The sequence below is a fragment of the Paramormyrops kingsleyae genome, chromosome 16 (genome assembly GCF_048594095.1).
Source record: "Paramormyrops kingsleyae isolate MSU_618 chromosome 16, PKINGS_0.4, whole genome shotgun sequence".
Taxonomy (NCBI): Eukaryota; Metazoa; Chordata; class Actinopteri; order Osteoglossiformes; family Mormyridae; genus Paramormyrops; species Paramormyrops kingsleyae.
In genome coordinates, this window is record NC_132812.1 from 24825219 (window position 1) to 24846651 (window position 21433).

Here is a 21433-nt window from a genome sequence, read left to right on the forward strand (position 1 = left end):
CACATACCATTCATGTTTCAAGTATTGGTAATTCTTGTTCATTTTTTTTAATTCGAAGAGGCAGCCAGGGGAAATGTGCACATAACGCAATACTGAGCTCTAGTTACACAAGTCAGACTTTAACTGTGGGGAATATTTCAAACCCCCGTTTCTAGTGGCTGGATATCTGCAAAACCAACCCTGCCACCAGGTTTTGTCCAGCAACAGGAGCAACGAGCCAGCGAAGATGTCATTCGGGTGTCACATGACTTCAGCTCAGCCAATGAAACATGGTCAAAATCTGAGGGGAGCACTTGTAACTGAAGACTTCACACACAAAGGCCATGACTGTATACACACTCAATAAAAATGACTTATGAGCTGTCATGCATATTGTCCAGCAAAAATGTCATTTAGCTATGAAAGGCAGTTGCAACCAAATCTTTGCTCAGAGAATGAAAATCCCCATTGCAGGCTTTTATGAATGAAAAAAGCTACCATTGCCGCACTTCTCTGACTGGTGAACATTATTCTTGTAGCTTTTCCCAGTTAACCCAGTTTACATGAACTCCACAGCACCACTAATTCAGCCAACCGTGGCTGTATCTTGGCTAGAACACGTTATCAGATAACTCATCCAAGACAAGGCAATTCAAATTCAGTGCTCTGGGCTCTGATGCAATCATGCTGGAAAAAGGTGAATCATTTATAATTCTCTAAAGATGTTTAGCTGAAAACAGACCAGTGGAAACAGAGGATCCTTCCTAACACTCTGTTAATAATGCCTGTATTAGGAAATAGCCAACTAGACACTACAGACATTGAACATCCCAAAAGGAAAGCTGACCCCACGTTTCCAGGGGGGGGTATTTACGTTGAGGACACTGAGAAGCAGAAACATATGTTTGGAACTGAGAGTCTAAGATAAAGCATTACTCTCTCACAAGCTTGACGGTCCATTTTACTGGACCAGCACATGCAGAAATAGCCTTATATTACCCAGCATTCCAGTGGGGCATCCCAAACTGGCCCCAACGCCTTATTATTCCAGAAAACACCGTCAAAGCAACCAAGTGGAGGGAAAATGTCAGATATGCTTGCCTTTGACTGGACGGGGTGGTCATTTCCTGGGAAACACAGTGCAGTGTGGGTAACAAAAACAGGGCTGGTCTCATTCTCAGCCCACGAGAGACGTGGGGGCGGCGGCATGCCTTAGTGGACACGGAGTGCTATTATACAGGGGGTCAGAGTTGCGCCACTGACAAGCCCCCCCATGAGTCCTACACACATCTCACAAGGGAAAAGTTCAGATGATTATTTTTGGGAAGCAGAGTCATGATGCAGAAGGGGAAAAAAATTACGACCTCAGCTTACTGGAACATTGACAGTGACCTCTAGTGGCCATTCAATAAAAAATAAAATTACTTTAACATTTTGTGATTACAACAGGTAGAGCCTGGCTTTTCATGATTTTTATCTATCCCTTTGCAGTTTAAAGCTGCTGCAAATATCACGCCACGTCCCACCCCCAGCCACAACACAACTGGGGGAATCCTCTCCTGTTCTCATTAATTTCCGGTGCGGTCTGTTCTAACATAATTTATAATTAATCTTGAAATATTTTTGTATTTTCAGTATCGCAGTATTCTATTTTTCAGAATATTTGTGTACTGTGTACTTATTAAATCTGTTCACACTATATTTACTTTGATTGCACCTATGTACCGTCTTTGCACCTTGAGTGATTGGCACTACATGCAGGTCCTTTTACTAAATGCACCAGAATATCCCTCTGGGATCTATAAGGTCTATCTTAAACTTAACCTTCTGTTTTCATGTGCACCATATTAGCCTAAACTACATTCTTTCTTACACTAATAAGACAAGCACAATAGAGGAGTGTTTGTGAATCCAGGAAATTTATTAATTATTGCTTAGCACAGATTACCGACGCTCTACAGAGGGTCAGAGGTGCTCCTCTAAGGCGGAGGAGAAGATGTGGAACCTTGCTGATCTGGGCGTGTCTTGTTATCCGGTTCTCTGCCAGCACCAGATCTCCTGAAAGGTTTCATAACACACGGCTGAATGCTCCCTGACCTTCAGTCCAGCTCCGCCTCATGCAGACCTGCATGCCTGATGCCAGTCAGCCCTGCTCATTTCTGTATCCTCAGATAACTACGAATGGTAGCTCTGCAACCCAGAGCCCCACAGATTTACAATTGTGCTGACCTGCCAGTGGTGGGTGGCAGCGCGATGGCTCTGGGGCGCGCGGTGAGGATCCACTCGCCGTGATACGCCTCCTTCATCAGGTTCTGCAGTGTGTTCAGCAGCACGTCCTCAGTCAGGTTGCGGAACTCAGGCAGCCTGTGGGGGGCAGCAGACCCTGCTTGTAAACAGGCTTAAACTCCCTTACCCAGAATGCCGTGCTGAGGCTTAGCTCCATCCCCACACCTGCGGATGGTGTCCTGGATCTGCAGGTCCCGATCCTGCTGGGTCTCGGATACAGGGAGATGGGCCTGTGGCTCCATGCTGAAGCCCGGCCCCTGTACGGATCCCCCAGGTCTGACAGGGCCATTGGGAGGAGGGGGCTCGGATGGGGGGGGTGGCCGTGAGTGCTGAAGCTGCATCGTACGCAGCTGGGAGAAGTAGGGGACGGGTTCATTAAAGCTCTCCACCAGGGACTGATGGAACAGAGGGTCTTCCAGCAGGCTCCTATAGATAGATAGATAGATCGATAGATCGATAGATAGATCGATAGATCGATAGATCGATAGATAGATAGATAGATAGATAGATAGATAGATAGATAGATAGAAATGTGGAGTTTATCAATTCAATTAAGTTACACAGTATGCATAGCTTAAGTGTTGGAAGAGTTTAAGATAAAAGACACAGGATGCACAGGTGAAATATCTCAGACAGATAGGTAAGTGTATTAGAATAATCCCCAATATGCAACAGAAGCTGGAATAGTGATACACGCACATAACTGTACTTAATGATACACATGCACACACAGGCCTGGGCTCACACAGGCGTTCTCAGCCTCTGGTTCTGGATCAGCCCGTGAATGAGGGTTACACGAGGTGACAGGCCATACCTGATGATGCAGGTGAGGACGTGCGTGACCACGTCTCTCTCCGAGCTGAGGGGGGAATCTGTCAGGGGGGGGCGGCTCTCGCAGGCCTCGGCGCCGGAGCGCTTGGAGCTGCTGGAGCAGCAATGGCAACGTCAGGCGCGGGAGGGGCGAACCTCTGACTCACCGAGCGAGGGCGCCATTCCGTCGCGGGAGGTGCGTACCTCTGTATGTAGTGTGTGTGGAAGCGACACGGGAAGTTGCGCTGGACGTCGGGCAGGCTGTGTGAACGGGCCGTCACGCCCAGGTGCAGCAGGGCGGCCCGGGGAGGCTCCGGCCTCCTCCACACCCGGGGGGCGTTTCTGAGGGCACGCCGCTCAGCCCGGGGCAGCCTACTCCGGGCGCTGGGAATGGGGGGAAGGGTCTGAGTGAGACAGAGAGGAGGGGGAGGGATATAGGACAGTGGGGTCAGGAGGTGCAGTGTATAAGGAGTGATTTGGGTTTAATGAACATGACTGGAAAAGGCTTCTTTCACATCCTGTTACCTTGTACCTTCTGACTGGGGGGTCTGCATTCTGCACCGCCGTGTCACATCCCTAAAGCCCAGAAAGATTTAAAAGCTGGTTTAAAAGCCACGGCCGCAGAGAGACTGGGACCCTCCAAATCTGTCTGAAGAGATGGGACGTGCGAGTCCCGACCTGAAGAATGGCAGGTGGCTGCACGCCGCTCTCCGTGATGATGAACTCGTCCCGCTGTCGTTCTCCCTCCTGCTCCCACTGCTGCAGCTCCCTTTCATACTGCACCACGGCGCCCTCTGCTGTTACCTGATGATGAGACCCTGCCCTTAATGACATCTACCAAGCTTTAGCATCTGTTTTTCTCAGAACAAATGAACGTGATCAGATGAAATGGACATCGGAAACAGAATTAAAGAAAGTATAAAATAAAATTGATCCAGTTTTTGATTTTCTCCTTATTACAAGAAGGTGTAAAATTTGAGCTGGGACAAAACCTTGATGAATCAGTCTGTGTAAAAGCAAAGACTTTTTTGTGTGTTTCTTCCTGAATAAAGCTGAACATAGTTTAGATGCTGAATTAAAAGACAAAGGAATGTATCAACATGGCCAAATGCAGGGGTATTTTGTCATAGGTAACAGTGGTGTTGTTCGTGTGTATGGTGATGCGGGGGGGGGGGGGGGGTTGGGGGGGCAGAGTGTCTCCTCAGGTCGCACCTGACAGATGAGGTCCAGCGTGTAGATGCAGGGCCCCCCCACGGCCTGTAAGGTAAGCGTACATAGGACGCTCTCCCCCACCGCTAAGGCTCCATCTTCAGGGTGGATCTGCACCTCCTGACAAACACAGGTTCAGTGTGACACACACACACACACACACACACACACACACACATCCCCGCATTGTGTCAAATCCACACACCGAGCAGTGGGCCTGCTGGACCAGGTTCCAGGAGTAAAGGACCGTGTCTGTGCTGGAGACGTTCATCAGGAAGAAGATGCGGGTGGTACGGGAGCAGATGGGGACGTCTCCTAGTGACAGCTGCTTCAGAGACAGGACTGCCAGCTGTGGGCCGCCACATGTCCCAGGGGATCATGGGAAACAGAGTCCACAGACGGTTCGGGGGTGATGTCAGCACAAACCCAGCGCACTGCAGGCTCTGATATTTAAATCTTCCTCACCTGCCCAGGCAGAGGCTCCCTCTGAGGACGGGGCACATCGGCCTGGTCTCCCTGAAGCCACAGCGGGGGCGAGTCCCCCAGGGTCCGAGCATCGAACCCGCAGCCCTGCAACGTGACCAGTGTCGAGTCTCCCTCCAGTATGTGGATGGAGACGTCCACCTGGAATCACACGGAGCAGAAAAACTCCAGTATCTCCATGTGTGTCGAAGTATCTCAGGGGCGGGGATGGGGGGGGGGGGTGCAGACTCACACTGTAAGTCTTGGCCTCCAGGGGAGAGAAAATCCACAGCAGGGATGCTACGAGGCCTGGCTGCACCTCCCCGGAGGGGTTCAGGCACTGCAGGACAGGATGCCCGAAATTGTCCGCCGTAAGCTGCTGAAGGGGCGTGATGTCGACCCGGTAGGTCGCTGGAACGGCGCCCGCATTATACAGATCACAAGTCTGCGGACACACGCCCCGTAAGAAGAAAAAATTTATTAACATACATTGTTGTCTTCAGAGATAATAAGGGGTTGAAAGGGGAGATGGGGCTGGGGGGCAGACCTGCCGGGGAGGGTCGAACTCCCCAATGGCCACGGGTGCAAAGTTGTGCTTGCTGGAGGTGAAGTGAACATAAGGCTGGTCACACGCTACGGTCACGCCGGTGAAGTTCAGCTGTAAACGCAGCCGCATGATAAAAATCAGGCTCAGAAGTCAGCGCTGGAGCAGAGGGAGATGATCCACGTCACAGCGCCTCCCTTACCAGGATCTGCCGGCCGTGGGACACCTTCAGGAGCACCGGGAGGCCGAATCTGCCCATCAAGTCATGCCTTTGGGACAGAATGGACTTGTGTCAGGTAATGTGCTGACGTCGACTTCAGCATCAGCTAGAAGAGGCCAGATTGGAGCCCTGGAGGATTGTGGGTCTTTAAGAACCAGCCCAGTGATTTTCACGCATAATGATGGTCGGAATGCTTGATATTCGCAAACGTGTGGGAGCAGTGCTGTAGGCGATTTACGTCAGGGTGCAGACGTCAATGAGAGAGGGTGTGCAACCTGTAGATCAGCTGCACCGCCCCCTGCTGGCCAGGATGCAGCTTGCCAGCTCGGGGCGCCACTGAGAACAGCTGCTCGGCAGAGCTGGGGTCACTGGTCTCTGCCCAGTATTCCAGCTTCACCTTCTGGTCTTCGGGAAACAGGAAGCACCTGCGTTGGAGTGTTACCATTAAAGAGATGCTGCTGGGGGGAGGAGGGGGAGGGGGGGTTCATACATACCCACCAAACCAGGACCATCAACGTCAGATGGCTGAACGATTAATAAACAAAAGCATATATTTTGTCCCATAACATCTGCTTTTCAGAAATTACTATCCCTCTGTCGCTACTATATAGCAGAGCCTGAACACACACACACACACACACACACACAAACACATTCAGCCACACACAGATTAGTTCTCTATATCTTTGTGGAGACCATCCCTTAATTTCTATTGGCATAACCCTAATCCCAACAATGACAACTTTAACCCCTACCTTGCTCTGACCTCAACCATTAGTAACCAAACAAAATACGTCTTTTGGCATTTTTAGTTTTTTGATTGCTGTCACAGATTTTTATCAATTTTACGAATCTGAATAATGTCCCCACAAGCTAAAAAGTAAGAGGTTTTACGACATTGTTGGGACAGTCGGCAAATAAAGACCCATGCAGAGACACACAGGCACAGATGTGTGCACAGACAGACCAACACATGTATACACACACACACACACACACACCACTCCGCAGTGATGTTCCCCGTGTTCTCCAGCGTCAGCGTCACACTCGAGGGCTCTGATCCCAGGGGGGCCGCACAGAGGTCAAAGTCCAGCATGACCGGGGTGAAGCCGGACAGCCGACGTCGGGGGCTGGGGGGGCAACACACCCACACACACATAGTGTATGATCAGCCACAGGGCGAGCCTGGGGGGGGGGGGGCTGAGACAAAACCATGAGGGGTCACCTGTGCCCCCCCGGGCCGAGGGCGAGCTCCAGTGAGGGATCCTGGCACAGGTACGCGTTGAGGCCGCTCAGGGACAGCATGCTCCACAGCTGCATCCTGCCCAGGCCTTCAGCGGCCCCACACCCCTCAGCGTCCACCACCTCCAGTGTGGGGTACGAGCCGCGGCCCTGCACCCGGCACAAAGCCTGGGGTTCGGACATCACTGAGCCTGCGGAGGAAAACCAGCTATCAGGCAGCCGGGACATAATCAGGGAACCATTTCCGATTTTCATGCCAGCCAGTCAGGGTGTCCTGTGCCCTTAATTCCTCTTCCTATGAAGTCCTTTCTGACTAATGTTCCACATTAAATAAGCTCTGATTGGCTGATGAACACGCAGAGAGGCGGGCCTTCCGGTACCGTGCCAGTTGACGATCTGGTAACGGATGGACCAGCAGTAGCTCGCCCTACGTGTCAGTCTCGCTGTGCAGCGGATCAGCATCCTGCACCGGGCTGCAATCGTGCCTTCCAGGCGCTCTAACTTAAGCGCTAGAGCAGGGGAGGGAAATAGAGATGAACAACCATAATCACCGCAGCTATTTGCTATTTATTTATTTATCACATTGATTATAGCAAAAATACCAGCCCGCAGGAAGGGGGCGATCTCACAATTGAAATATCGAACTGGGGGTGGGCAGAGCAAAAATCAAAGATCTTGGTATCTTCTGTTACCAATCGGGTCATCTGGTGCATCCTGCGGCTGGACTGGGACCATGATGCTTTGCTGCACATCCAGGGAGAAGCGGAGGGCGCACGGACCATGGTTAAGCAAAGGCAGGTCACATGACTGGCAGCCTCCCACCAGTACTTCACCCAAGTCAAGCACAGGGCACTCTGCCTGGGGGAGAAGGTCCAATCTGAGATTATATTGCCGGTATTAATGTTACCATAGTAGAACAGGACACTAGTGATGAAGGAGCACCTGTATAGAGCCCTGTGTTGCAAACCCCATCACCCTGACTGAGAGGCGGGACTTCCTGCATCCAGGGCTTTGGGTTGGCCAGAACATCAGACTGGGCTTCAGAGTATATAAGGACTCAGCCAATGGCGTGAAGGACCACACCTGTGCCTGGGATACAGCCAATCACAGCACGTTAGCGGACGTCTTTGTGGACTTGGCACAAGTGGGTGATGAGACAGCAGAAACATATGAAAGTGGTGGAGAGTCCGGGGCAGTGTAATTCTAATAAAGTAGCAGCCTAATGATTTTTTTATAAAGATGATATTTTAATAGTCTGAAGCGCTATCTGGTTGGATGCCTTCACGGCTGAGCGATCCTACACCCCTCACCAAGCTCTCGTTGGGCTGCAGGACGCCGTCTTCTGGGTCTACAGACAACGAGCTGTCCTCTGAGTCCCGGGCAGACCAATGGAAGCTCAGCGGCACGCGACTCTCATTCCTGATCCGCCAGGAGCGTATGGAGCAGGAGCCGACCGCAGTGGGCTGGAAAAACAGGCCGCCGTCGCTCTCGAGGGACACCTGCGGCCGCTCGGTACTGCTTAACACAGTCAGCACCTGTGCACATGGGAACAGGGGGGGGGGGGAGGGGCAATGTCAGCATGGCGCCACCTAGTGGAGAGAAGGATAAACACGTACAGGTGAACGTTACCTGAGTGTGTTTGGAGGTGCCATTGAACCACAGGGGTAGCGCATGTTCCCGAGGGCGGTCTGCCTCGGGGGTGCTCCTGAGCATGAGGATCTGGTGCGCCCCAGGTGCCACTAGGCCAGTGGTGGGCCTGACAGAGACAGGAAGGCCCTCATCAGGGTCCAGCCTGAAGGTGAGTGGCAAGTCTCCTGCGTTCTGAAGGAGGACCATCTGGTAACACGTCTCAGCCAAGGGAGGGAACACCTGGGAAAGGGGGGGGGGCGTGAGGGATTTGAGGAGAAATGTTTGTAATGGATACGACCAAAATGCATGCGTATGATGACTCACCACTAGAGGACGCTGTAGTATCACACGAGGGGTGAAGTGCTCGCAGCCTGGCTGGAAGGAGTGGCCGCTGACCCTAAGCGTGACGCAGCAGGGAGGACACAGCGTGCGATCATCTGCCTGGTGATGGTTCCTCAGTACCTGGAAGGGAGTCAGGATGGCAGGCTTGAGATCGTCCCACACTGACTGATGGGCATTTCCTGTTAATTTGGGATTTTTCCTCCTCATGCATCATGTAGACCCCCCCTGAGAGACCCCCCTGGGGACACCTTGTAAAAAGCAAAGCACTCCAGCTGGGCCCCGTGCAGAGCGTTGTCCTTTGGGGGTGCGTACACAACCCGAAACGCCGTGCTCTTCAGGGGCGCCAGGTCACGGGAAGCGGGCTCCACACTGAAGGCCCAGTCAGGGGCCGTGGTCCATGCCAGGCTCAGCGTGCCCTTGGTTCGGTTGGTGACGGAGACGGAGAGCGAGCGTGACCCTCTGTGGAACAACAGCTCAGGGGGGTCTACGGTGACCGCAGAACCCACTCCTGAGCTCCCCTGAAGGTACTCCTCTGCTGGCGCCCTCTGGACTTGTGTAGGGTCCAACACAGGAGTCTTTACCTGTAGGTCCTGTGAGGAGATACCTAATCACCATCATTACTACTTATGCTAATTATTGTTATGCTGATTAAGATTTTTTAAGTTTAAAAACCTCAGTTCTAGAGAAACAATCGTCAGGCCTGACCTCTGGCAGCAACAGCGCCCCCTCTTGGTCAAGCTGCAATTTGTTCTCCTCCAGCATGGTGCTCAGTACATCAGGGGGGTAGCAGGTCAATCCACGGGCCAGATGAAGCCAGTAAAGGCGCAGGTGCCTCGGTTTCAAGATGGCCGGTTTCAGCTGCTCTGAGTGGCAGGTGCCAATCAGGTCCAGGAACAGAGGATCCTGCAATAGGAGACCCGCTGCGTCAGGGCTGCACCGTGAGGGCCGCTGGCACCTCCATCGGACTGTCCGCACGTACCCTGTGCAGCACAAGGCAGGCCACCCTCCTGTAGTGGGCGATGGGGAGCCGGGGTCTGAAGCGCACGCGGATGGTGAGGGAGCCGCGGGGGGGCAGGATGCCGCACGGCGGCTCCGGGGCGAAGACACCATGTCCTCCAGGGTCCACATCGAACTGGAAGCGTGCCTCGGCCAAGCCACAGTTGGACAGAGTCACGGTGCGCACCGCCTCCGTGCCCAGCTCCAGGCAGCCAAAGTCCAGCACCGTCACTTCCAGAGTCACCAGGGGGCCTGAGGGATTGTGGGGAAAAAAGAGGGAGTGTTCACAGGGAGAGACATCAAGCCCAGAGGCAGAGGTAAATTTCAGGGGCAACCCTACCGATGGGTCTCTTGGGAGATTTTGCAAAATGGGTGGGTCTCCTTGGATGGATTTCGCTGATGGGGAGGGAGGTTCAAACTCATATTCTAGATTCGACGGCCCACACGCCGTCACCCAGTCAGAGGGTGTTCCTCAGCATTTGTACTTGACCATATTTGTGTTCTCGTCTACCTGTTTTACATCATCTTCCATTGCCAAAGACCAGTTCCAATACTAAGAACAGAAATACTGAGGACTGTAAAAATCCCCGGATGTTGTTCTTGCTCTGCGCCTAATATCAAGGATACATCAATTGCATTCTCACCAAACGAGACCAATCCTATGATTCCTTGTGTCCCAAGTTTGTTCTTGGGATGCAAGTTAGCAAGGCCACAAATACGATCTTCGCGTTCTCTGTATTGAGAAACACCCAGAGATCTACAGTCAGACCAGCTTTATTCTAAACCCACCCAGATCCACTTCACCTCCACCTCCCAACGGTTGTGGTCCTTGGGGCAAGAACCCTGAAGGCCCAAGGGCGTAGATTGGGTATGGAGGGTAGGGACATGTTCCGACCAATACTATGGGAGTACCATGTGTGTTTAGGTGGGGCAGCGGAGAGGTTCAGGGTTGATTTGGCCCCTACCGACGCTGAAACCAAACCTGCACTCTTTGATTGCCTGATCGCTTTAGCAGACCCCAAACCAGAGGTGCCATAACAGCCCCCCCTCAGAGCAACACCCAAAAGCCCCAACATGCTTTAAGAATCTCATCACCAAATAATGCCATAAAACTAGTGTGATTAAAGTCAAACACGATGACTGCTGCAAGTTCAATCCTCACCCACGCAGGTGCCCGTGACTTTGAGGATGGTTTTGCTGACCCCCCCGGAGCAGGTGACAGAGTAGTAGTCCACACTGGTACAATCCACGGTCTGGGGCGAGAAACGCACGGGCACCTTCAGCGAAGCACGGGGCTCCACCCGCCCCTCTCGCACGTCGCACTGGAAGACCTCCTCCAGGAGAGCTGGCCTGTGTAGCATGCTCAGCCTGAAGGGGGCGCTCACCTGCCAGAGAGAGACAGAGATAACAGTCATAAGACCCATACAGACCTACTAACAAGGCCACAGTAAGCCGGGGCCAAAACGTGTGATGTAACAAATCAAATATTCTTCATAAGCTTCCTGTCTTTCTCTTCCAGCTTCTCAACAGATGGATATTTGGAGTGGGAAGAGGGTTCACCTGACATGGATTGAAGATGTCAAAGTACTTCTCCTTGGTTTTGCCCACCGACACACTGCCAAAATCCAGCACGCTCCATTCACCCTCCTTCTGCGGGGTGCAGACTTGGAGGTGAGGGTACTTGGCTGTGGAGACAGAGGGGTACAAAGTGCAAGGTCATACAGCATCGCTGCCCTTAAACAGATTAGACAACACTGTGACGGTGGTGCAGGAACTGCCATAAAAGGACAGAGAAAGTCATGTGACAAACATTCCCATACCTCTACCGTAGGCAGTGTTGGGGAAGTTACTCACAAAAGGAGTCTGTTGCAGACAGAGGTGGAAAGTTCAGGTCCAGAAAGTATAAATCCAGACCATGGTTTTGTTTCAACCAACCAGTTGAGTATAAAATGTCAGTCACTGAGTACTCAACTGGTTGGTTGACACAAAACCTTGGTCTGGATTTGTACTTTCTGAATCTGAACTTTTCACCTCTCTCTGTAATAGATTACTTTTGTGAGTAACTTAACCAACGCTGACCGTAAGCAGTTAGAATTCTTTCCATGCTTGTGCTCACCTGCTTGTTTACATTCCTAGTTAACCAGAAAAACTGTTTTCTCACCCCATTTCTCTTATTCTGGCTGCAAATCTTCCCTTTAGTCTTCTGTGAGCAGTAATAAAATGTGCTCCTCTTTTATGGACCTAAAGGAGGAACCTTTCACCAAAACCCCTCTTTATGGGACTATGATCTAAAAACAGGCTCTAAACATGCTCAGTGGTTGGAAAGCTCATTTCTCGCAATGTCATAGAGCTACGCTACCTGGAATCGACCCTGTAGACCTGTGACATGCTGTAGAGCTAACGCATGCCGGGAGTGGGAGAGCGCCCCCTTGTGCATGCACAGGCACTCACACAGTCCGCGTAGCAGTACAGTGGCGCGGCTCTCCTCCAGGTCGCCATAGACGCAGCGAGCCTCCTCCTGGTACACCAGAGCCTGCTGTGGCCTGAAGTACACTGTCACGCTGCACTCCTCCCCGGGAGCCAACACGTCGTTCATGGGTGAGAGCCGGAACGGAGCCTCAACCTCCCACGTGAAGCTGGTTTGAAGCTTACTGTAGGTCAGAACACTAGTCAGACACACAGAGAGCCCGTGTGCATGCGTGTGTCACACGGGTAATTTCACTTCCGCCACAGATAACCCTAAGTATTCTGTACTTTTATCTACTTTAACTAGTACTGGGTCATGGGGGGTCCTGGAGCCTCTGAGGGTGGGGGGGGGGACACTCACAAGCTGACAGGTAAGGGCTTGCCTGGCATTGCGGATCACGAAGGTGACCCGGGACGTGTCTTGGACGGCGCAAGGGGGCAGCAGCACCGTGTCGGGGACCTCCAGGGCGTGTCTGGGGGGGGCAGCACGCAGGGACACCCGGAAGGTTCCGGCCCTGCTCCGGAACTCAATGCTGTCCGAGTATTCCCGCTGCTCCGCATGGTGTGTGTGTGACAGGCACGAGCAGAAGATCACAGATCTTCCATGACTGGCTGGCAGCCTTCACTTCAACCCGGTTAATGCAGCCCAGCGCCCTCTCAGAGCCATTTATACAGTTTAATATTTTACTACCATTTCAGACTTTTACAATAAACTCATCTACACAGAGTGGCATTGTTTTAATTACTCTTGCCCTGTTATGCATATTGATACACGATTCAGTTTGATGCTCAGCTCTGTTTTAGATTAATATGGTCTTACAACACGGTACTGCTAACGAACACTGAGAAGAGGGTTCTGCTCCACTTTCCTGTTAAGACCATCACCTTCTCTAGAGGACGGAACGTCACGGGAAGTGAGAAGGACGTCCCAGGACTCAGGACGATGGTCTTGGGGAACAGCGTGATGAAGACTCCAGAGATGGGGGGCCTGTGCGAGACGACAGCGGGGGTTAATGTTCGGCGTGTGACCTGCTGTCCACCCCACCGTCCGCAGCGTGCTCTCCAAGGCCGGCCGCACTCGGAGACTCACTTGAAGTGGAGCTTCTGCAGTTTGCTGTGGATGTTCTTCAGCGTCAGGCTCTTGGTGACCTCCCTGCCCGGCTCCCAGCTCTCCCAAATCAGCTGCTTCTGCGTCTCCACTCCCAGGAAGCAGCCGCGGTGGGACACCGCACCCCTGCCGAGCTCCGCCAGCTGCGGCAAGCTAGCACCCTGATGGGTGGACATAATGACAGATGCTGCCAATCACACTGCCACCACTAGGGGGCATAAGCAGCAGAAGCAGTCACATGGCGGACATATTAAGAAATATAAACACAAAAACAAGACTGGCTGGTAACCACACTTTCAGATCCACTTGTGTTAATGGCATGTGGTAGCCTACCAGCTCATGCTTGGTGCAGTCTGCCTTCTGAAAGGTGTCAGATTTCAAAGGGTTTAATGAAATCTCTGCCAACATTTGAGACCTAGGGGAGACAAATATGCAGCACGAACTGGATATTTGCCCTTTTTCCACAACATGTTATTCACCATAGGAACGCCACTGACGTTCCACGCAAGAGGATCCAATCAAGATCGGAACATTTAATGCAAACGCGGATAAAGCTTTGTAAGACGTTATATGTCGTCTGACGTTTGTATGTCGTTTAATGTAAAGCGCTTTGAGACAATGTAATGTTGTGAAAATGCGCCATACAAATACAATCGAATTGAAATTTAGCTGAATTTAAATTATGCCAGGAAATTCTCAGTCCATACGCACATAATTCATTCATTCGTTGATTGATTCATTCATTCGAGCCGCAGTTTTTGAAGCGCGGAGATCTGCAGATAGTGTCGACCAAAAAAAATAAAAATAATTACTCAAAAACTGGATTAATTTATTGGTAAAAAGAGAAACAGTTGCGTGCCTTTTAAGTCTTACCTCTTTTACACCGAAGATTATAAACAGACTAGTTCTGAAAGTAGTTTGAACACAAACTTTCCTTTTCTCCTAGGCTACTATGATATCTACGGCGCCTCTGAAATGTTGATACGCGACGCACCATAGCAACCACGGGCGCTGTACTGGGACAAAACACGCCAATGGGAAAATATTCCCACAAATTTTCCCCAGTCTTAAAATTTCTTAACGTTATCATGTTTTCCCGGACTTTGCACAAGAGGGAACGAAGTTAATACCGACAGCATATTTTGATTTAATTCTAGTTTTTGTTTTTTGACGAAAATAAAATTTGTTTTAATGTAGATTTAGTGGACGAAAATTACATGATATTTACTAATCTAAATGTACTTAAGTTTTATTCTAGAGTTTAAATCTACATTAGATGCAGTGAATTAAACTAACAGGTTTAGACATAGTGTACGTAATACATCATTTTCACTCTTTGAGAATGTCACTTAATTTTCTTGCATATGACGTATCTTCATTCACATTGTAAGAAAAAACACACCATTACATTGAACATGAACAAAGAAAACTATTGCCCTCTCTCAAAAACGTAAACAGTTATTAGACCAGTGAGAACCAACTGGGTTGTGAGTTGTGAACCTTGCCGATGAAATTCGCCTTGCCCATTTTGCCGATGGGCTAATTCCCCCTACAGCACAGAGCGAGGTCGCAGAGCGCATGCTTTCTACTTGTCAGATGAGTGCATGGTTTAGATCGACATGCTCCAGTCATGCCCACGGACAATAAACACTAACTAAATATAGGCTACATCTGACTCTCCAGCAAAACCACAACCCGCCGCCCCTGCTCCGCTCAGGAGCCCAGAATTTCTAGCTACACCCCTGCAAATTTTTGCAATATAGCGTGTATAAAACAATTCTCATTTTGATTCTTTTTGGTGTCGTCACCTGTCCCTTTTCTTAATCTTAACATTTACGTGGAGATTTTAAAAATGCCACTTCGTTATTACTGTACATTTGACTGACACTCAGGGGCGTTGCTAGAGATTTTGGGCCCCATGAAGGCATATCATACTGGGCCGGGTGGGCCCCCCAGTCCAGACCAATCCAGTTATTTTCCAGATTTTTCCTAACTCCCAACCCCCTTACAACGACCCTGCTGACACTCAAACTAATTTACATTTACAAGTGTAAAAACAAAATATCAATGCCCTCATGTTTTATGTGGGTTTTGCAATTTTTTAATTAAAAAACTTTATTCATTTTAATTAATTTTCCATAATGAATTAAGTGATTATTTGTCATTGTTGACACACCACAGCACAACACACAACAATGACATGTGTCCTCTGCCTTTAACCCTTATGTGACATAGCAGGGGGCAGCCAATTCAGCACACAGGGAGCAGTGCTTGGGGGGCCAGTACCTTGCTCTGGGTACCTCAGTAGTGCCTTACTGGTCAGGGATTCAAACCAGCAATCTTTCAATTACAAGTGTGCATCCCTGACCATCAAGCCACCACTGCCCACAAGGAGGATCACTTATTGTTTATTTAATATTACTTTTATTTTAGTGAACTGATCATGATTAGATTTACTATTAAAAATGGCTAATTAACATTAATAAAAACAAGAATAGAGTTTCGAAAAGTTTTGTGGGAAATTTCTTTCTCTGTTTCCATCCCAGGTGAAATAGTTTCTTCCAACAGACATTTTTATAAAATAAAGTCATTGAGGGAACTTACAGAAACATACAAAGCTACTAGAGTTTACACTAACAACACAATGGCTTAAAAACATTCCCATATAAACTTTCATTCCTTTTTGTATTCATATCCTTTTTTGAGTAATACTGCTGATTTGTTTGGAAGCTTATAAGCAGTCTATTGAACCCTGGTATTTTCATGTAAATTAAAAACTAAACCTCAGCAAAGTCTCATGGACAGTGCAGAACTACAGTACCTGAGAGCTGCACGGCTTCTTCTATTTAAAAATACGTATAAAATAAATTAGAGTTAACAATTTAGCTATAAGGCAGGAACCAAAGGGAGAGAAGCACCGGAAAGAGCATCTTCAAAAATGAGTACGGACCACATTTATTCTGTGAGCTGATGGATTGTGGAGGGGAATTTGAGCTTCCAAACATGTTCTGCATCTGTAACAGAGAACCTTATGGGATCCTGACACACAGCATGCATGTTATACATTTGTGATGGATACCAGCTCCATGCGAATGCATGAGCCACACGTGACTTGCCACCAGGTTCTTCCTCTGCTGGCTTTAACTGTAGAGCACTCTGGATCTTTCAAAGATCTCCGCAAAGATCCTGACCTTGACATCCCTTCATGGTCTCCTCTAGGTCATCCTCAGAGCAGGACCTCAGTTTTGAGGCACATTGTAGGTAGTCTGAAGGGTTATGAAAGTCCTTGCCCACAGTGACCACAAAATCCTGCTGCTCATCATTGTCCTCCACTGTGTCGTCCATGTCTTCCTCCAGATCATTTCCATCTACGTCCTCGATCGGTTGAGTGTCCCCTGGATGCTCACACCCTGGTGGACCTTCTAAATGTGTCTGTGAGGATTGACCACCGGACCTCCTGCTGCGTTTCCACTTCATGCGGCGGTTCTGGAACCAGATCTTCACCTGCACACAATCAGCAATGCCAAGAGAACCGGCCCATGAACATAATGACAGATCCAAGCAAATTGCTCCAACAAGAAAAAAGAGGACTGATGGACACTATGAGAAGATATTCCTAATATTCCACAATTATTGTTCATCCTACTGCCTGGATGCCTCCCACAATCTTACCTGCGTCTCAGTCAGCATCAGTGACGTAGCCACCTCAAAACGTTTTGGCCGTGAGAGGTACTTGTTCAGTTTGAATTGGTTTTCCAGCTCCAGAAGTTGCTGACTGGTAAATGCTGTGCGTGGCCTTCTACACTTCCCCAGCAGGGCTGAAGGGGGCGCAGCTGAGAGGGAAAAAAAAAAAAACAATGAATAACACAGTGAAGCAGGTCGGAAAATTCAAAGCACCTCCCCTTTTATAACAGGGCTCCTAGGGATGTTGCAAAGTGGAGGGAACTTAGGACAAATCCAAGGGCCCCTGAGCGACAAGGGCCAAAAAAATTTGGAACATAACAGGATTGGACTGGGTTGTGGGCCCAAAATAACATGCTCTCATGGGGCCCAAAATCTCCAGCAGTGACCCGCATCGTCCACAAGCACCCTCGGTCATTCCTATATGCCACACACTCCAGACTTTAAAATACATTATATTTGAATAGAGTAGTGGTCAATAACTGTAATAATGTTGTCATGATACTTGTCAAGTAGACGTAGTGACAGAAGCTGTTATATTGGTAACATTGTTGAGGAATCAATAGATATCTACATTCAACAGATAATCACTGTTATTTAGGATTTTTAGAGGTTTTCAGAGATTTTACACTTTGGTACCATTATGCAGAAGTGATACACGGCAATAAAACATGCATTCATGCAGCTACACAATGAGCATAGTAGGTTAATTAAATATTCTATACATAGGCCTACATTTATCAGCTGTTGTACTTCCAGTACTGCATGAGATATTAAATATTAGGGCTATCACGGCATGCGGTGTGCGGGGGCCCCGGGGCCCGCGAGGGACGTGGAGAGACTCTTTGGCTGGATACAGGGATACTGCAGTTAAACATTTTAAATATTGAAAATAGAAAAAACAGCTGTGTTTCTCAAGTGTCCATAGAATAATGTATTGTTAAGTATTGTTACATTATTTCATATTTAATTATCTAATAATAACTATTTTCTCACTTTTTCAACTAGGCCTATTTAAACGATTTTCCCTGCAGAACGTGTCAAAAAATATTATGTAAATTTATAATTAATAGAATACTACTAATAATAATATTGAGTAGTAAATACAGTGAATCTGGGATGGATAAAAAAATCATTTACCCTATATTTTTGCATCATTACTATATATATACTTGAGGCGGCTGTGGGTTTTCCCGTTCATTCTCTGATATTCTGAATTCATCATGCTTTCATCATCTCCTGTACTTTCGGTTATCATAGGAACACACAAAAATAGGCTTACGTGTAAAGAACAGTTCAAAAATAATTACCCCAGAATCGTTAAAAGAAACAAGTAATTTCCACGTAATCTCCATCATAATTTGCATGGTAGAAACAAAAAAAAAAGGTTTTCTCAGAATGCCTGATTACGCACGCATGTTAGACTGTCTTGATAAGAGAGCTGAATTTCAGAAAGTAGGCCTATAGAGAACTGTATTGCACTGTGATAATTAGCGATTGTATGTCTAATATGCCTAACTTTCATGTACTAAGCGGTTTTTCTAAATCAACTGAGAACGTTTTTCTAACACAAAATATTAAAAACCAAGTACTCACGCAATCACACAATGTGACAAGGTTTCTGTGAATATTTTTTAACAAGAAACGAAAGATTACTCATAACTTAATCCCTGCAGATTAAGTTATGAGTATTTACGAAGACGTCAGTAACCTAAAAAATTCAGGACCCTAGAACAGGTTTAAATGAACAAAAAGGGAAACTACCATGTTCTAAGAATATTTTTCGTCCCTTAAAGTTTATATACGTATCTTATTGTTTCATATTGTATTAATTTCATATATACAAACTATTTGTTGCACATTGCACGGCCGTCGTACTGTATTTCACAGAAATACGGTGTCACTAGGCTATACGTGTAAATGTTTGGCTGCCAGTCTCCCACATTCCTGAGCCCGTACTTTGTCAAAAACAATAAGGCGCCTATAACCGATTCACTTACATCTGTAGCCTGGAAGACTCGGTACCATAATCCCAGCCCGAATCCACTGCTCGATGGGAAGAGCCGCTGTTTTAGGGCTCTCCGGATGTGGCTGGATAAAGTGAGAGGATCCCAGGTAGTTAAAAGCTTGATGCTGGCATCCCGGGGCCGAGATGGGGTACAGCGGTGCCGGGTACATACCAGGGATTGTACCGTGGGAGAGTGAGGCAAGTTCTGGGTGCGTTAGAAACAGGCCTAATTTAGGTATAATTCCCGGTTGAAATTGAATTCCCTGGGGAGAATGTGAATCCGGTGTTTGACAGGTCGGGGGGCTGTCGGTGAGGCTGCCATGGACCAGACCCGGCGAGGTATACCGTTTCCCCCGGTGAGATTCATCCGCCAACAGGGCATCGATTCGGAAGTTTTTTGACTTATCCATAGAACTTCCGTGGGACGAAAAACACACCGATACAAAACTATCGCTACTCTAGGCAGCTGGCATGCGGCGTGCAGAGTAAATGTGCCCCGTTCAGCCCGAGAAGGCGGCTGTGAGAGACATACGTGCGCTTCTGCCTGATCTCCCTAACAGAGAATCCGTTACAGTGAAACTGCTACCCCCCCAACTCGGACTGCTGTATTAACCGCACTGCTTCAGAGTTCAAGACTGTTCCGTTTCCTGAAAACAGATATCGAAAGTAATATTCATAAATAGCTAATCATTAACTCGGCTTTGCAAGCGCAATGCAGCCCCATTAAGCTGTAGTTTCCCTGATGTTCTACATTTCATTAACTATTGATTTGTACGTTTTCGCTTCTTCTTTCCTCTCAGCAGAGTTCCACCCCTTTCCTAGTCAGGCCGGGACCCCCCAGGTGTCCCCCCGTATCCCACCCCAGCCTCTCACTCCATCCTCCGCTTAGACATCCTTTCTCCCGCGATCGGATTGGCCCACGTCACAGCAGCCTTGATTGCGCAAAAATTAAGCAATTTCTCTTTATTAAGTAATTTCACTTTAGTCCGAAAACACTTTCCTGCGCAACATAAGTATTTTAGATGCTATGTTATCATTATAATTATTATTATTATTATTGTTGCTGTTCTGTGTGTATATATATATATATATATATATATATATATATATATATATATATATATATATACACACACAAATTACTTAAATAGCCTATATATATATACGAATAAAAATTTTGCGTACGAAAGAAGGGAATTCACTATTGGTCCTTAAAAGCTTATTTCTCTCATTATTCATATTTTAACAAGGACAATGTTAAAACAAATACATCTAAATGCAAGATATCAAGCGAAACTGAATTTTAAAGGGTCATTTAATTACCTACATATAGAGAGGTTTTTTTAATCTGAGCTAAAGGTAATATAAATACTTTATATTGCGTGGTTTTAAAGGTTTTTTCGTAAAATAAACTAGTTTGCGCAAAGTAAATGAGATTCATTAACAAAACTGACGCCAAAAGTCCAGAGGCCTATTTTGGGTGATTTTTAAATAAAAAAAAAAACAGCAAAATGCCTGTACGAGTCTGACAAATGAGATATAATATAAATCTAACTGAGGGCGCCGTCGCCTTTATCTCGCTCATTAAATATTATGAGCGTAGACTCTGTGCGTTAAGAGGGAAAATTGCTACAAATGGGCAGGAAGATAATTAGCGGTAGAGACGTTCCCAGTATCCTGTTGCAGGTGGTTCGGCCTCTGTAAAATAACACAATGGGTCAATACTCATCAATTCGACATCCGTCTTTGGCATGTACGCAGTCGCAAACGCAGGACCACCTACACCTAGATTTTCTCGAACAATGTGTGGGGGAACTCTTTGTTTACCGTAGCAAACATTACCTAACAGATAAGTGATGTTTATAGCCCAGGTCAGTGACTAAGGAGCGTGAAGTGAGAATGCTGCAGGAATGCGGACAGGTGTGTGAATATAGGTGGTCTGTCACGGACCGTGCCCAAAGAAAGCAGTCCGTCTGTGCAGAAAACAGGCTGATAGTGTTTCCAAGTTGCACGTGCAATGGAAATCCCTTCTTCGGCATGTGAATAGAAATACAAAACAAAGCATCGTTAATGAACGTATGAAGTTCTTGTGTTAAACGTGCATTACGCAATAAAGTTCAAACGAAATATAAAGTATAAATAAAACTGACATATATGTAAATATACATGTTAAAAATCCTGTTTTACATGCTTTTGTCCGATTTCGACCCAAATAAGACAATGCTTCCACAATAAATTTAACGCTCTTGTTCTTGTAATATCTTTTTTTTTTGTCTATGCAGAAAAACTAATCTTAGAAGCTTAATATAACTAATTATACCATCATCCAGCCATAACTATATAATAGATAGATAGATAGATAGATAGATAGATAGATAGATAGATAGATAGATAGATAGATAGATAGATAGATAGATTAAAATGTGGAGTTTATCAATTCCACATTGTAAA

The 21433-nt window shown here is 47.7% G+C and overlaps 2 protein-coding genes across 5 annotated transcripts; both read right to left on the bottom strand.

Moving 5' to 3' along the window:
• Window positions 1–1895: 1895 nt before the first annotated feature.
• cfap65 (cilia and flagella associated protein 65) lies at window positions 1896–16620 on the bottom strand. Of its 4 annotated transcripts, none has more exons than XM_023840167.2 (33): window positions 16485–16620; window positions 13627–13708; window positions 13276–13454; window positions 13071–13173; window positions 12569–12735; window positions 12171–12370; window positions 11280–11404; window positions 10882–10972; window positions 9703–9971; window positions 9429–9626; window positions 8972–9313; window positions 8706–8843; window positions 8382–8621; window positions 8063–8287; window positions 7695–7841; window positions 7445–7610; window positions 7133–7261; window positions 6736–6943; window positions 6512–6640; window positions 5786–5935; window positions 5493–5559; window positions 5294–5404; window positions 5000–5191; window positions 4750–4908; window positions 4490–4633; window positions 4288–4404; window positions 3754–3879; window positions 3601–3651; window positions 3280–3479; window positions 3080–3190; window positions 2431–2691; window positions 2209–2343; window positions 1896–2037 (listed from the first exon to the last, which is right to left on the bottom strand). In XM_023840167.2, the coding sequence occupies exons 1-33, from the start codon at window positions 16490–16492 to the stop codon at window positions 1959–1961; spliced, it is 5049 nt and encodes a 1682-aa protein (XP_023695935.2). In that variant the 5' UTR covers window positions 16493–16620; the 3' UTR covers window positions 1896–1958. The 4 variants fall into 4 exon arrangements, with proteins under 4 accessions (XP_023695935.2, XP_023695931.2, XP_023695930.2 ...); XM_023840163.2 differs by having other exon boundaries at window positions 3080–3187; window positions 10882–11104; XM_023840162.2 differs by having other exon boundaries at window positions 10882–11104.
• Window positions 15428–20012, bottom strand: LOC111858406 (uncharacterized). The gene is made up of 3 exons (XM_023840168.2): window positions 18975–20012; window positions 16966–17126; window positions 15428–16797 (listed from the first exon to the last, which is right to left on the bottom strand). Exons 1-3 carry the CDS (start codon window positions 19390–19392, stop codon window positions 16459–16461), a joined length of 918 nt encoding a protein of 305 aa, XP_023695936.1. The 5' UTR covers window positions 19393–20012; the 3' UTR covers window positions 15428–16458.
• Window positions 20013–21433: the final 1421 nt, after the last annotated feature.